Consider the following 17517-nt stretch of genomic DNA (forward strand, 5'->3'; position numbering starts at 1 on the left):
CAGAGAGAACCATGGTCAGAAGGACTATGGCCGTCCCGCTCTCTCTCATCCTCGTGTAGAAGGAATATGACAGTTGTCAGATCGAAAATTGTAAACAAAAAAAAAGTGTGCAAGTGGATGCAAAATGCATCATTTTTTTTTACTTTAATTAAAATTAAATGTTTAAAGAAATTGTTGCGTTCATTTATAACGCAACAAATCCCACCCTTTCCTCCTTGAAAAGGTGTTTGTTCATAACACAAACAAGATTACTAAAAAAAAAGTTCTCTCGTTTAATAATCACGAGATAGAAACATTACTTAAAAAGGGACTTCCAATATTTATTAATTTTCCGATAACGACGTAAATGGCTTCAGATCTTTTATGTGCCAAGTGCCACGATCTTTGCCGTTGTCATCTACAAGAACATAAGTCCAAGGAGATAACCTTTTAGAGATTTTAAATGGGCCCACAAACTTTGGTGCCAATTTAGCTGCATAGTAATTAGCAGCATCGGATAAAACAAAATTCCTTCGCCATACGAGGTCGTTCGGGAGATATTGAGTATCTCTCCTCCTGAGATTGTATGTCTCGGCGGATTTCTTAACCGCTACTTTTAATTTTGCAGCTATCTCTATTCTCAACTTCCTGAACCGTTCTTCAATGGTTCCTCCTTCGACTCTCCTATTCCCTTCAATACTCTCACTCCTAATGCCTTCGTAATTCCCACTCGTTGACATCTCTTTCCCAAAGTTCGCATAGTACGGACTAACACCTAGAACTTCATGTTGGGAAGTGCGTATAGCACAAGCTACCTTAGCTAACTGAGAATCCCAGACTCGATGATTCTCTGAAACGTACGCTCTTAAGGTTGTTTTGATAATTTGGTTAATCCTTTCGGCAGGATTAGCCTGTGGATGGTAATGCGGAGTAAACCTAATTTTCGACGAATAACCTTCACAAAGTGTCCTCAACTCCCTACTCTTGAACTGCGGACCATTGTCACAAATGACAATTTTGGGAACTCCAAATAACAGAAAAACATTATCTTCTAACTCTTTACATACCGCCTTTGCGGTGGCTGTCCTGAGTGGAAACAATAAGGGAAATTTGGTAAGATAATCTACTACTGTTAAAATATACATAAATCCTCTGTTGGACTTAGGTAAGGGCCCTACTAAATCGACGCTAATCATCTCCCAAGGAGATGATGCTCCTACTCTCTCAGTCATAAGACCGGCTGGCTTGTCATTGATCGGTTTCACTTGTTGGCATGTACTACATTTCCTAACATATTTGGTGACGTCTACTCTCATCTTAGGCCAATAATATTTAGCTCCTACTCTCGCGAACGTTTTTCTAACCCCCATGTGTCCCGCTAGTGGACTATCGTGACACTCTTTCAACACTCCTAACCTATCTTTCTTTCCGACTACTAACTTCCACTCTTCGTTATTGTCGTGCACGATCACATGATTTGACTTTACAAATTTGTATAACCTGCCATTGTCTACTCTCCAATTCGGAAAAGCTAACGGATTAGACTCAACTGACGAAACCATCTTAGCCACCCAAGGGTCCTTATCCTCATCTGAAATCCCAGCTAACTCTGGAACTCCCCGAGATAACATGTCTGGTACTACATGTTCTTTCCCTTTCCTATGAATGATTTCAAAATCAAACTGTTGCAGCCGAACTGCCCAACGTGCAAGTCTACCTTGTGGATCTTTGAGATTGCTCAACCAAATTAAAGAATAGTGATCCGTTACGACCGTAAACCGAACTCCTTCGATATAAGGTCGTAACTTCTCGACCGCCCATAAAACTGCCAAACATTCCTTTTCCGTAGTGGAATAATTTCTTTCACTCCTATTGAGTGACCTACTTAAGTAACAAATTACTTTTTCCCCCTCTTCAAATGTTTGGGTGAGTACGGCCCCGATGCCGTAGTCGGATGCATCTGTCTGAACGACAAATGGAAGCTTGAAATCTGGACATGTCAAAATTGGAGCCGTGATTAAGCATTCCTTTGCTTGACGAAAACTATCTTCACATTCCTGTGACCAAACGAATTTCCTACTCTTTTTCAACAAATCTGTTAAAGGCCTAACTAGTGTAGCGAAATTCGGTACGAAGCGTCTGTACCATGAAACTGTCCCTATGAAACTCCTAACTTGTTTTACATTTTTAGGTGCTGGTATTTTGATCATACCATCAACTTTTTCCGGGTCTACGTGTAACCCGTTTTTGTCGACTACATAACCTAAGAATTTTAGAGAAGGTCTACAAAAATTACATTTGTCGCGGCCTACTTTCAACCCCGCCTCTCGTAATCTCCTAAGAACCTCACCTAAAATCTCTAAATGTTTTTCAAATGTATCTGTGACGATAATGATATCATCCAGATACACGAAAACGAATGGCTCCAACTCAGGCCCTAACACACTATCGATGAAACGCTGCCATGTTGCAGGCGCGTTGTGTAATCCAAAAGGCATTCTTTTGAATTGAAATAGACCCCTACCAGGTACCGTAAAAGCAGTGTATTTCCGCGATTCCATTGCCATTGGTATCTGCCAATAAGCGGACTTAATGTCCAACGATGTTAAAAATTTGGCATTCCTAAGTTTATCTAAAATAGCCGAAATTATCGGCAACGGATACGCATCCCTTTCTGTCACCTGGTTAACCTTCCTAAAGTCGACACAAAACCTAAAACTATCATCCTTTTTCCTAATGAGAACAATTGGGGAAGCCCATGGACTGTTTGATTTCTCAATGACGTCCTCTTCCAACATCTCCTGAAGTGATCTATCTATATGTTCCTGCATTGCCGGTGAAACCGGATAATACCTTTGTTTAATCGGCTCAGAAGAAGTTTTAATGACATGTTCTACCATTGTTGTTACCCCTAATCCCTCTGGCATATTCTTGAAAGCATTCTCGACTAAATGTTTAAGTTTCCCTTTCTGATCCTCGTCTAACTCAGACTCCTCTGTGATAGACGTAGTATCTATCGAAGCCACTATCTCCTGGTTCGAAAAACTCCACATGTTTGAACGTAAATCCGGGACTATACCCGATAATGCCCAAAAATCGGCACCCAAAATCAAAGCATGCGGTAGGTTGGGAATGACTAAGCATTCAATCAAAATTGACCTACTCTCTACAACAATGGGTATTCTAACTATTCCTAAAACTCCTATACCTGCACCATCTGCTAAATGAACTTCCCTAATATTTGAACTATCTAATTGTAATCCTAAATCTTTTAAAACATGCCATGCGTCCCTACAAATAATCGTTCGCGATGCTCCAGAATCTAGTAATCCTAAAAACCTAAAACCATAAATATTAACTCCTAAAAACGGACGTCTATCTGTACCGCTTGAATCTAACGTGAAACCTAACCTAACTTTGTAAGCCAACTGGTCGCCAGCAGGCAACCTTCCTAACTCTGACGCCGGCGCTCTTGTCCTGCTGGCCCAAGAGTCCGTTGCCCGTTTCCCGACGAGCAGCGTCTACAATTTTGTCTTGTGGTCCCTACAGTACCACAACCAAAGCAGCGCCTAGGAGCGGAACAGGAATTAGCGAAATGGCCTTCCCGGTTACACTTAAAACAACGATTGTTTCTATTCGGAGGGGGGTCAGGATTAACCGCAACTCGAGTATCCGATACCGAGGCGATATAAGCAACATCCGGCTCCAAAGCCGACCTGTTGCGATAAGAGGGTGGAGGAACGAACGACTCGACATTTGCCCCAATGGTTTCCAGCCTTCTGCCCAAGGCCACCAAATCATTGACTGACTTAATGTCAGCTAAACCTAGCTGTGTCTGGTAAAATGGAGCGATATTCTTCATGAGAATAGCCAACTTTCTATTCTCACTCAGAGGCTCCGAAAAACGTTTGAAGAGAGTCTGCATGAGCGCAACGTACATGCCTATTGACTCTTCCTTACCCTGGGTTCGACGCCTGACCTCATCCAACAAGAGATCATCATAGTTGGAGGGCAAAAACTCCAACTTCAATTCCCTAACCAACTCTTTCCATGTTGAAGCCGTGTCCCTAATCGCCCTAAACCAGAGGAGCGCCTTCCCAGTAAACAAATCCACCGCTGACCTGTAAATTGCTTCTTCCGAAACACCGCGAGCCTCCCTTAATTCTTCTATTCTTTCAATAAAAGAGTTCACTGATGAACCACACCGTTCACCAGAGAACTGCACGTTCCACTTATATGGTCGCTCGGGGTTCCGGTCACGGGGTGAATCACCCTGTATTTGGAACCCACTAGAGCTCGTTCGTTGGCCGACTGACGCAGCTGGCGCTTCCAAATCTGCTGTCGACATTGTTGATTGATTATTATCATTATTATTATTAACATTTTTAGGAGGTTCCATCACCTCCTCTACCTCGGACAATTTCGCCATCAAAAGCAAAATTTCCCCCCTTAAATCCGCTACCTCGTTAACCTCATCCGACGATTCGGCCTTAGCCCTAGAGATCCTACCCAACGACCACTCGATTTTTGTCAACACTTTCTGATAATCCGACGACTTCGGATTTTTCGACACATTCGGAAGCAAGTCCCTAATTTCTAAAACTTTCGCCCTAACCGCCTTTGAATCCTCTTCAAATGAATATGGATAGTGAGGACTATCCGAAGAAATTGAACCAGTTCGTTCCAGCATACGACTAGCCCTGAGAGTCATCCTCATCTCATCAACTTTAGACCCTTCCTTCAGGCCCCTAGCCCGCAACTCATAAACGAGTTCTTCTTTGGAAAGCCTATTAATATCCATCCTAACAAAAATATTTCCTAAAAGAAAACTACAACAAAATTGTATTTAAAAGCGTTGAAAAATAAAACCACCCTTTTAACTGAATCAACCAACGATGGCAACTATGTCCAATTAAAGTAAAACAAAATTTAAAACGATCAATACTAACAAAAAGAACACCTTAAAAAGAAACTCTAATTCTCAACCTCAACTATATCCAATATCAAAAAAAATTATCAAAAAAAAACAATATGGTAACACCAGAAAAGAGTAATATTGAAATTATTTTAAGGACTTAAAAAAAATCAATATGGTCACCCCAACAAAAGATCAAGTAAATTTTAAGAAATCCTAAGAGAAAATCAATACGATAACACTAGCGAAATTATTTTAAAATTAATTTAAAGAAAAACCAAAGAAATAAAAAAAAATTAATAAGGTAACCCAGTACGGAAAGAAAAGGAAATCAAATAAATTTAAAAAAAACTAAAAGAAAATCAAAATGATACCACCAGCTAAATTATTTAAAATAAATTTTGGGAAACCAAAAAAAAATTACTATGGTAACACTAATAAGACTCAACTAAATTTTAAGAAAACCTACAAAAACTATTAATAAGAAAAAATTTGTATCGCATTCAATTTTAAGAAAACACAAAAATAAATTACTCTGGTAACACCAATTAAAAATTATAAATTGAAATTATTACCGCCAAAAATAAGGATTTTGAATATATGTATTATTTATATATATATATATAGTTATATCAAAATGATCAAAAGGTCACCTTCAAGATCAACCCCAAATCTCCACTATCACTGGTCAATATAACTATATATGTATTTGTCTATATATTGTATGCTTAATCAAATTAATTCTTTTTTCAATTTTATCAAGAAAAAAAAAACAAAAAAGAAAAAGAAACACTCACTCAATTCAATACTGAAAACCTTCAACCAAATGGGGTTACTTTTTGAGGATTCCCACCGCTGTTTCAACTCCCCGGCACAAGATTTTTTCCTTTATTCCACTTCACAAATATCCTATAGGAAAACAAAAAAGAATTAGTAAAACTTTCAATGATAAAACACAAGAACAAAAGGTCACAAAACTTAGCTAAAGAAAAACCAGACACCAAGGCACAGCACACGATTCCCAAAAACAACAAGTAAATTTTTCCACACAAGATTTCCAGAAGAATGAAGTAATTTTTCTTTTACAAGCCCCACGTTGGGCGCCAATTTGTTGCAATATATTTTGCCGAATATTAAAAAAAATGAAATTAAACGAAAATAAAATTAAACAAATTAACCGCGAAGAAAAACAAGAACCGAATTAAAAGGATTATATCGAGCTGTCAAACGACAGCGGCGAATAAGCGACGAGGCAAAAATTGCAACAGGCAGCAATTTAAGTGCTGCCACCACGACGAGCTCAGAAAGGGGTGGGTTCAGCAATTAACAATCAATCGATGAATCGATTGATAAAGTTGCGTATGGATATGATATCACGTTGATATCAAAATTATTGTTTGATTAAAAATTTGCCACAGGGGCGTTCTTACGTTAAGTAAGAAAAGGGGCGCCAGCAATTTTTTTCTCTGAAATAAAAAAAAAAGGAAATTGCAAACCTTTAAGAAGAAAAAAAAAAAAAAAACCAACACAATAATAAAACCACGATAGAAACAAAAGAAAGAACAAAATGGATACCTTTTAAGATATGTTTATTAACTTAAATATGCCTGAGAAACCTTGCAAAAAGCAGGATGAAAACTCAGGATCTTTTCAAACAATTAAACAAAAGATTTCATAAATTATGGACCGTTAAGGCCTAAATTCCCATCAATAAATTGGGGATTAAAAAAAAGAATAAAAAAATGAATTGTCAAAACGATTTTACACAGAACCAATACAATTTGTACTTATCTTTTTTTTTTGAAAATCCCAAACTAGCAACGAACTTCCTTTTCCTTCTTTATTTTTCCTCAGTCCCGACACTTTTTTTTTTGTAATTTTTCTCAATCTCTTTTTTTTCACACTCTTTGTTCGAATTTCTCAAAAAATTTTGTTATCTGCACTCCTTGAAAGTTTGACAAGAATTGACGGCCAGATCTCAAGATCTGTCCTATCTCTTCTTTACCTCTCCCGCCATTTTAGCTTTCAGCCAATATGGAGTGGCGGATTTCAATCACATCATCAACAGCCAATCGGAGATCGGCATGTTGATCTCAACTTGTGATGAAATTCTCGCGATCCCGCTTACTCGCTCTTCTCTCACAGCTAAATGCAAGTCATCCTGGAATTCGCCGCCCGCTGGATTCAGTTCCAGGTCACGACGATTCCAGGAGCTGCATTCAGCCAGCCCCACTTTCTACCTTGATATCGAACAATGACTATGAAATTTAAGATCGAGAAAAATCTGTACTTTAACTTTAAATTTAACTTTATCTTCAAAACAACCGCGCGAAAGAAAAAAAAAGATAATTACAAATTGGTATCTGTTAATTAAACCCCGAACTAAGTTTCCCGAAACTTAATCGTCCAAAAATTTATGAAATCTTTTTTTTTGTATTACAATTCTTCTTTCAATTTTTTTTTTTATAACAACATGAACAAAATAATTAAATTAATTAATTAAATTAATAATTAAAGAATATAAATTTACAAAAAAAAGTTTTCTAAAGAGTTAAAGTTGGGCCGTAGGCCATTCTCCACTTGGAGTGACTTCTCATGAAACTTTACGTCTGGACCAGACCGTCCATCTGGTTTGGTTTCACTTCCATGGAAACCATCCTTATTTGAAACCTGAAACGAGACTTGGTATTTTTTTCCTCACGAAAATGACAGAGAGAACCATGGTCAGAAGGACTATGGCCGTCCCGCTCTCTCTCATCCTCGTGTAGAAGGAATATGACAGTTGTCAGATCGAAAATTGTAAACAAAAAAAAAGTGTGCAAGTGGATGCAAAATGCATCATTTTTTTTTACTTTAATTAAAATTAAATGTTTAAAGAAATTGTTGCGTTCATTTATAACGCAACAGCTGGTCAAGATTTACTCAAAATAAAGAGTATTTTCGAAGCCACAATATGATTAAGAGTTGATTTTGATGTGATTTCTTCGTTGAGAACGGAAGTCAATCACTTTTATGCAAAGATACGGCTATTAAGTTGCGTGTTTTAAAATTGGGACTAGAAGTCAACCAAATACAATCCGTTAAACCAAAACCTTTTTCAAAAATTAAAGGTGTGTCGATCTCCCTGTCCACAAATGAAGCTATTCCTTCTGTTCAGAAACCGATGAGTAGAATCCCGTCTGCTCTTGAAGAAAAGGTCAGGTGTAAGATTCAAGACATAATTGAACCAATTTTGGGTCCCAGTTCATTAATATCTACATGCAGCCCCGGAATATTTCAAAGAGAAATGGAAAAATTGTTAGCGCCGTTCAAGAACGTACTTATTTTCATAGATGATGTTGTCTTTGGATTGTCAGAGGAAGGACATGACGATTGTCTGAAGATGGTCCTTGAGATCTTTAAAGCCAATGATGTCCTATTAAACGACGATAAATGTCTCTGGAGAGCTAAGAAAATGAAGTTTTTGGGACATATTTTGACTCCCGAGGGTTTTTCGCCAGATCAAGATAAGATAGACACCGTCTTAGGTTTCAGAGCTCCGATAAACAAAGAAGAGACCAGGACTTTTTTGGGTCTGGTGCCTTACCTGGGGAAATTTATCCCAGAATTGAGTGATCTCTCTGAACCAAGCACCATGATGTGTTTCAAAAACTGAAAACACAAGTGGCGAAAATTATAACATTGGCGTATTTCAATCCTTAGAAGAGAATTCGACTCATAGCTGACGCAAGTTCGGTATCATTGGGAGCTGTTTTGTTGCAGTTCAAGGGGAATGAGCCTCAAGTTGTTTTCTTTGCGAGTAAGAGCCTGTCAGATGTAGAAAGACGATATACGCAAACGGAAAAGAAAAAGGAAAGTCTTGCGTTGGTGTGGGGAGTAGAGAGATTTTACTATTACGTAGCTAGTATTGAGTTCGAGCTTGTTACGGACCATGAGCCTCTTGAAACCTTCTTTAAGCCGTCATCTAAGCCCCCAGCTCATATCGAATGTTGAGTTTTGCGTTTACAGTCCTTCAAATTTCGAATCATATACCACTAAGGGAAATTCAACATTGCAGTTTCATTCTACAGACTATGTAACTTGGACCAGTGCCAATCCTTCGACGAGCGTTGTGAACAGAATATTTGTACCATCATTGAAGAAACAGCCCCAAAAACTTTAACAATTTCTGAAATTTCAGAAAATTCCAACTTGGATCCTGAGCTGGTGGAAACTATGAATAGTGTCAAAACAAGTAATTGAAATACAAATACCAACAACCGTTTTTTTCCATTTCGGTTGGGGCTAAGCACTGTAGGTAACATTCTTTTACGAGGAGTGAAGCTGGTTATCCCGTGTCGATTGAGATTCAAGGTTTTAGAACTCGCCCATGAAGGTCATCCATGCGAAACCGTAATGAAACGCAGAGTCCGTTCAAAAGTATCGTGGCCTCTTATTGATCGAGATGTTGAGAAGTGGGTGAAAGACCTTGGATTTGCCTTGCCATGGATTTTCTTCGACCACTACCAAACAATGATTTCGTTTTTCCCGTCATACATTACTATTCACGGTACCATGAGTTAAAGTTCATAAAGAAAATCACCTCAAGTGCTATTGAATACCCGGCATCTATAAGGGCCGACAATGGTTGCCAATTTGTGAGTCAGGAGTTTAAGAATTACTGTGAAAACAATAACATCAAACTCATATCCTCTCCACCCTATAGGCCCCAGGCAAATGGAGAAGTCGAAAACTTAAATCGCTCAATCTTAAAAAGACTACACATTGCTAATACGAAGGGTTTGGATTATAAAAAAAAATCCTTAAATCCATCCTTATGCACAACGTTTCACCTCATGGCAGAACGGGTTATAAGGCTCCATCAGAACTGTTCTTCAACAGAGTGATCCGAGATGAAATTCCATCTATACAAGACGGATCCAGACTCTATTAATAAATAAAAGGGTAAACAGAGAGCTGATATTGTTCGAGGTGCAAAATCTTGCGATATTCCTAACAAGGTAACTGACCAATTCGGACCAGAAATGTACGAGGTAATTAAGAAGAAGGGTAGTGACGTTGTTGTTTAGAGCAACGATCGTACATTTAGAAAATTCCATTATCGGATATAGAAGAAAGTTCAGTTCCTATAGTAGATGTTGATCCATCTGCTGCTGTAGTTGTTTCACCAGATTCCACAGCAGTGTTCTTCTTCGAAACAATTACAACATTCCTCAAACTTGAAGTTACGGCTTTAGAAAAAAGGAGGGATGTGAAGCCAACAATTGTTTTTATAAGATACAGTTAGTTGGAAGCCATAATCTCAAATTTTTGAAAACATATATGAGTGGAAAATCAATTTTTACCATCTTTGACTAATGTTTTTTTAGGTTTTTATTTTTTATAAAAAAACTGTCAATTCGATTTCTCTCAAAATTTTACTAGATGTTAAAAACGTTATTTTTCGTTGCACAAAAATATTTTGGGAATAAAATCATTTTTTATTCGTAAAATGTTCGAGGTGACAAACATTTTTTTTTCAGTTTTTTTGATGTATAAAAAAAACCGATTAATTGAAATCTATCTGTTTGGTGCCATGTTACAATATATAATATACAATTTAATTCAAGTCTCCAGAGTCATTGGTTCGTGAGATATTTACGGTTACCCAAAATGTCCACCTTTTTTTTGAACAGCTATGGTAAAAAAAACGCCCAATTTTCTTTGTCTGCATTATTATTGTTTGTATAACAAAATTTATTTAAAAACGATTTCTCTATTGGTTTTTGAACTATGGACGACAAAAAAAAACGTCGCGAACGTACGTACTCAGCGCGCAAAGACATCTTTCTAAAAATCTTTTATTTCGACTCTACGTACCTTGACGAAGAGAAATGTCAAAATGTTCAGTTCGAAAAATCGGAACCATTACAATAACTTCCTATGGAAAGTTAAAAAGAAAAAACATATTTGTCACCTCGAATATAATAAGAACAACAAATTATTTTATCTCCAAAGAATAACGTTTTCGACATCTCGTACAATTTTGAGTAAAATGGAATTGGCATTTTTTTTATAAAAAATAAACCCTAAAAAAGCATTACTTAAAGTTGGTAAAAATTGATTTTTGACCAAAATATTTTTTCAAAAATTTTGTCTTGTAGGAAATATTGTTTTCAACATTCAGTAAAATTTCAAGAAAAATCGAATTGAATTATTTACAAAAATAAAAACCTAAAAATATAACTAAATAACTAAAACTTGGTAAAAATTGGCTTTCGACTCAAATTTCTTTTTAAGTATTTAAAGTATTTGTTTCAAACAAATTTTATCTCACAGAAAATATTGTTTTCGACATTCAGTTAATTTGTTATAAAAATCCATAAAATGTATACAAAATAGTGAATAATAGAATAAATTGACTTCTTATTCGTTTAATTCATCCAATTTATAATTGTTTATATAAGAAATAAAAACTTTTAAGAAAAGCTACTAAAATTGTTAAAAATTGGTTTTCCAATAAAGTTATCAAAAAGAGATTTTGTAATCAAACTATTTCATTGTGTGCAAATTATTGTTGGAAAATTTTTAATTGTTTTTAGAAGAAATTAACTGACCACTTTTTTAACAAAACACGAAAACCTACAAACCTTTTAAGCGAGACAAATCGCCAGACGGGATGGGAAGTTATCAGTGTGGGTTGGACACCAGGCTCTTTTTTCTTTTGTCACGCACACAGTTTTGGTTCTTAACTTCACTTACTTTTCCCAACAACGAACTTTTTCCCTACTGTATGGTGAGAAGGTGCTTCACGCCGTTCAACAATTCTTTATTCTGTTAATGCCAATGGCATTCTTGTTGTGAATTAAACAACTTTCGTGAGTAGTAAAAGGTTTTAGCGTCCCATTTGAAATAATGGTGAAGTTAACTTGTCAAATTTCAAAATATGACAGCTTTAAAGGTGATATTAGTCATTATAGTGGACTTATCAAAATAGAACCTCTTATTGGAAGAATGTTTTGTTTAGTATGTACTTTTATCCCATGTCAATCTACGAAATGCATTTATTAAGGATTAACGACTCAAGTTCCTTTGACCCAGTCTTGACATTGTCATAATTTATTGTTTCATTTTTTAATGCCCTATAATCACCCTGTTCATAAAAATACCCCCTATAACCATTATTATAAACCCCTAAAGCCCTGCTTCTATGCATACCTATTCGTATATATGTAAGTTTTTAAAATTTATTACCTTTTTCGTTATTGTATTAGATGGTCCCATTCCCATGGCCATGCTTAAATTCATGACTGGCGTATTTGGGAGCGTTGTCGACGCCGTCAAAGGATGATGCGGATGATGTGCCATTGTCGGTAGTGTCGGATCGTTGAGCCTAAAACGACTCATATGAAAGCTCGAGCCATAGCAGTACATGAGTACCATTGTGGTGGGGAAATAAAGTGCACAAGTTGCTAAAATTCGATATGATGGCTTGCTATAAAATGGTTCGCATGCCATTAGTCCGGTGTTATTGAAGTAGTACCCTAAAAATGGTAAATAGGTTTTCATATTAGTATAGGTACAATACATACATGCATAAGGATACACAAAGTACACATACGTATACTCGTAGTTATAACAAAAAAGTTGATGGTGAGTTATTGTATCCGGGGAATTAATTTACAAAATGAACTTACCTTTTGGCAGGACCAGGAAACCAAAAACCGTTAAACTAATGATCCATGTAAGGCTAACGATTGCCACACAGCCCTGAAAAGAGAATGAGGTAAAAATTAAATGAAATGCATTTGCTATCAATCATTTCAAAAAGTTCCATTGTCTACGACCTAGAAATATAGGATGGAGATTGGATAGATAGGACAATTGTTTATTTGGGGCTTTTGGACAGACATCCAGGATAACCCAGTAATGTGTCATGTCAATGGAAATTTAAGGGTTGATAGTTTACAAGTTGACACGACAGGAAATATTTAGTATAGACACAATATCGGTGATGAATTTAAAATGGTTTCTATGTCTCTCTTTATCTAACATCTTTGAGTCATTGAAATGTCAGGTTTCGTTTAGGGTTTGATGATGATTATTTAGGGATCCATAACTTGACCCTAACATTTCTCATCAATGTGGAATTTCTGAAAATTAATATCTAGTTTTATCAAAGAAGCACTTGCAACCTCTAGAGAACAGGTCCTTTAATCTTGAATACTCTTAAAAAGTGTCGGTGGTAATATATAGTTTTCAGCTTTTGAAGGAAAATACTATAAAAATATTATTTGCATTTTTATTTGAACCGAAAAAAGAGCTTATTTTGGAAGTACTTCGCCCTCGTTTTAATCTCCGAAGAATAAATTATAGAAAATAATAATGTCGGTCTATAATGCACTTAATTAAGTCAATTAGATATTTTTTCCCGAAAAAGTTCTCTGTTAGGAGTTTTACTTACTTATGGCTACAGTTAAGTTATTCTTGTCTGCTATTATAATAATCTTCCCTTAAGAATTCATGAACTACCAACTCACGGCAGCTCCAGGTTTCTTAACCAAGCAAACTTGAATTCGAAAATTATATAGAAGTTTTCTAATAACTTCCTTGTGCAGTTTAGTGACTACTTTAGTAACATTAAAATGCACTTAATGATGAAGACGTGTCTGTCTGCCTTTATGGAAAGACGCACAGGATATACATTTTTGTAGTACGTGAACATCCCCAAGTTCAGTTAGAAGGATAAGGTAAGCAATTTAGGAAAAACACGTGACACGCTTAAAGGCATTCAATTTTCTACTTTCACGAACAATTTTCATGTGATGTCAACCATCATCGTTTACGTGTATTAGAAAATCTCGATGTACAATGTACGTTCGTAAAGCTGTCATCCTTTTTCTCTACGAATTGTCGAAACCTTTTTCCTCCCCCATTTAGCTATCAGTCAGCTTCTATTTATGTACGTCTAATATGTCAATGGTGTCAGATATTTTATTGTTTTTTTTTTTGACAAAACGGCAAAGAAATGAAGGGAAGGCGTTTGTGGTGTTTTTGAAGGATGTACCTATATATGTTGAAGACACGTCCTTTTTTATGTAAATATGTATGATTGTCTGCTGACGGTAATAAAACCACAAACCATACGCAAATCAGATTTTGTCACTCGCACAAGAATAAATATCACGTCTCAATTTAATTACAGGAAGCATACCTGAGTTTTATGGGGAAAGATGATAAGAGGGGGAACTTATATGGATCTTATATTTATTTGCATGAACTCGGAAAACATTTATGTTGGTACATTTATTTTCTTAAGAAGATTTTGCTTCTGTTTTTGTTTTGATAGCTTTCTAAGGATTCAAATACAGGGTGACTCATCTTTTAAATGTTGACAGAAAATCAGTATCATATCAACGTGAAATAAAATGTGTCACTTTAACTAGGCATTGACTCTCTTTCAAATGCTGAAATCATAAGTCTTCTACAGGAAATGGAAGTCACAAAGTTATATGCATATTGCAAAACAGCAGTTAAATATAGACATCAAATTTTAAATGAAGCGTTTTAATCTTAAACTTCTTATTTTTCTCAGTATCGGTGAGGAATGTAGGAGTCCTTCTCTTAGCCGGAACATGCACTAAATTTTTTGATGGTTTATTTGTCGGGGAAGTAGTTTTTTTCCCGGAGATCGTAATCTAGTCTACTGTATATTATGCGGTGCAGTTAGCTTTTGGATTGCTCCGCGTATTGTTCTCTTGAGGCTTCATCCAGACGAACTATTAGGCGATATAAAGTTTTATTCCAAGAGGAGAGGTTCCTGTAGTTTAGGTCAACATCCACCTGCTCAGCAAGTTCTAACCAGACTTTAAACCAATCACTTCGGGATTGGATTGTTTAAAGAACTACTTTTTTTGGGAGACTATAACTTGGCACATCCAGAGCTTTAAGGATTTAATCGACCTGCAGCTTGAGTGTTTTTATAAATAAAGGGGATAGACCTGATTCCAACATGATGATGTAGTTTGGCGTACTCGAAGGAAGGTGGAAAGTCCGTTTAATGTAAAATCTAAGTAGTTTTTTCACTTATTCATATTTCCGATCTCCCCAAGTTTGCGCCGCAAAAACATTACTGATTCCGATACAGCTTCGAAGACCCTGAATTTATTGGAATGCGTTTTTTTTTCTTATTAATAAAACATTGCTTCCATGCTAAGTTTATAGCTGTTTTAGCCTTAACAAGTTTGTCAGTGAGATGTTTTTCCATGCTCACGTTCCTATAAAAGCAGACTCCTAGATATTTGTATTCTTTTACCAACTCTACTCTTTCACCATTATAGTGCCATTGCTGACTTGCACTCAATCTTCTTAAAAAGCATCACTCTGGATTTACTTAAATTTAAAACTAGGTCCACCTTTTACAATATTCAGCAAGCTTATTTATCATTAGCTGAATAGACTGAGGTGTGACAAAGTCGTCAGCGAAAAGAAGAGCTTTAAAGTTAACACCTGCGTACTCGATTCCTGCTGGTAATGCTTCGACGATATCATCAATGAAGAGTGCAAACAAGCTTGGACTGAGTGCACAGCCCTGTCTAACTTCTGATTTCGTTTGGAACCACTCTGATAAGCATTGGCCATAAGACACTGCTTTATTAGTCTGGTATACATTTTCCAATATTGTACCGAACTTAAGGGACATTCCTAACTGGTAAAGCTTGTAAAATAGGGCATTGCGATCCAGCTTTGAAATCAACGAAGAATGCAAATAGCTTCTTATTTATCGATAGAAACGAGTCAGCAATTGAGCGGAGTACAAAAATGTGATCGACGGTGGAGTATCCCGATCTGAAGCAAGTTTGGAATCCAGTGTATCCATTCATTAAAACGGTTGAGCAGAATCGAAGTAAATATCTTATATGAAGAGTTCAAAAACGAGATTCCTCTCTAATTTTCCGGAACTTCAGTGCTTCCCTTCTTGTGGATTTTAAAAATCAAGGCATCGCCGAACTGGTTTGGGATTTATCCTCCCCCTAAGATCTGGTTGAGTACTGCTGTTAGAGATACAACAAGAGTGTCTGTCTGTATATTATATCATATCTGTAGAATTATGAGGGTATACAATCTGAGCCCTTTTCATCGTTTTGATTGTTTATCCATATAAACACTTCTTTCCTTGAAATTGGTGCACCTAAAATATTATTTTTGAAACCAGGCTTAGCATACTGAATCTGAAACCTATTTGTCTCATCTGGGTTTAACAATTGCTCGAAATATGTTTGAAGTCTATTTGAATTAAGACCCGGGCTTGTAATATATTTTGTTCCATAAAGTTTTTCAGAACAGTAATACCCGTGGCATGATGGTTCATGCGAGAGGTCTTTGGTTCGATCCCTGCCTAAGCCTCCTAAATTTTTTTTTCACGGGTACTGCCTCAAATTTTGACAAATTCTCCAAGAGTAACTCTTGTCATAAAAAGTGCTTTCCCAAATTTGTCGTTCGGATTCGGCTTAAAACTGTAGGTCCCTTCCATCCCTGACAACAGTACTCGCACACAGGAATGGTTGAGAGTTGTAAGTCACTAGGCCCTAGTTCACAATGGACTGTTGCGCCACCCAATTTATTTATTTATTTAATGTCAGAGAATTAGAATTAAGAGGAGAGGACCTAAATGACTACCTTGGGGAACACCAGAAGTAGCTATAATAGGATTGAGACGAACGGATCTAAATCTCATGTAATATTCACGAATTTCAAGGTGACGAGTAATCTATTTCAGGAAAAGAGATTGAAAATCTAAGGAGGAGAGTTTGAAATTTATAAGATTATGAGAAGTGTTGTCATACACTTTGGTGAAGTCGGTAAGGAGCATATCAACTTCACTCTAGATCTAGATGGCTACCTAGATCTATTTTTTAAGAAGTCGTGCTTTGTTGGGGCAGTTATAGATCCGCAACGGAAGCTGAAGAGCTCAAAGAATATAACAAAGTTTAGCAATTGGTTATAGTTTAACACTTCTCCTTTCGGTCCCTGTTTAGAAAAAAGAAGTTATAAAAGATATTTTCAATATTTAAGGAAATGTCCCTTGAGATAAGAATCCACTTATCAAAGGAGGAGTTGAAATCGAAGACCACTTTTTAAGGTAAATGGCAAGGAGACCATCAGGGCCTGGAGTGAACTCATCAATGAGTTAAGAAAATTTATTTCAACGGCTGAGTGAGAAATGTAATCGGGTAAGAAAGGACCCAAGGACAATTTTTGGAAAATACTTAAAATAGGTAGGATCTCTTGTGATAACGAATTTTAAAAATAATTAGCTATTGTTATATTATCATTGGAGGTTGCAATATTAAAGTCCAATGAGGATACCAATCTGACTTTCTTTTCTTATTAACAAACAGAAAGAAGGGTTTTGGTATCGTTGACAAGATTCACTTGAGTTTTATATAAATAATCTTTGTAGAGAGAATTGTATAGATCGTTGAAATGAAGACCAAGAAGCACCAATGTACTTAGAGTAGTCAGTTGGCCATTAAGTGTGTTAGAATATTTTCTACAGCTCTTTCCTTTGGTTGAGCAGCGATCGACAGAGGTGGGCAGATGGAGCATTTCTACATAACGTCGGTAGGAAGGGACAAAGGTTA

General features: G+C 36.5%; 1 protein-coding gene across 1 annotated transcript in view; it reads right to left on the minus strand.

Annotated features, from left to right (window-relative positions):
- LOC129954264 (trace amine-associated receptor 1) overlaps positions 1-17517 on the minus strand; it is a 58400-nt gene that overhangs the window by 14020 nt on the left and 26863 nt on the right. The window contains 3 exon segments of the mRNA XM_056068071.1: positions 2214-2233; positions 12210-12417; positions 12571-12643. Coding sequence (XP_055924046.1) covers positions 2214-2233; positions 12210-12417; positions 12571-12643 — 301 coding nt within the window.

The sequence above is a fragment of the Eupeodes corollae genome, chromosome 1 (assembly GCF_945859685.1).
Source record: "Eupeodes corollae chromosome 1, idEupCoro1.1, whole genome shotgun sequence".
NCBI lineage: Eukaryota > Metazoa > Arthropoda > Insecta > Diptera > Syrphidae > Eupeodes > Eupeodes corollae.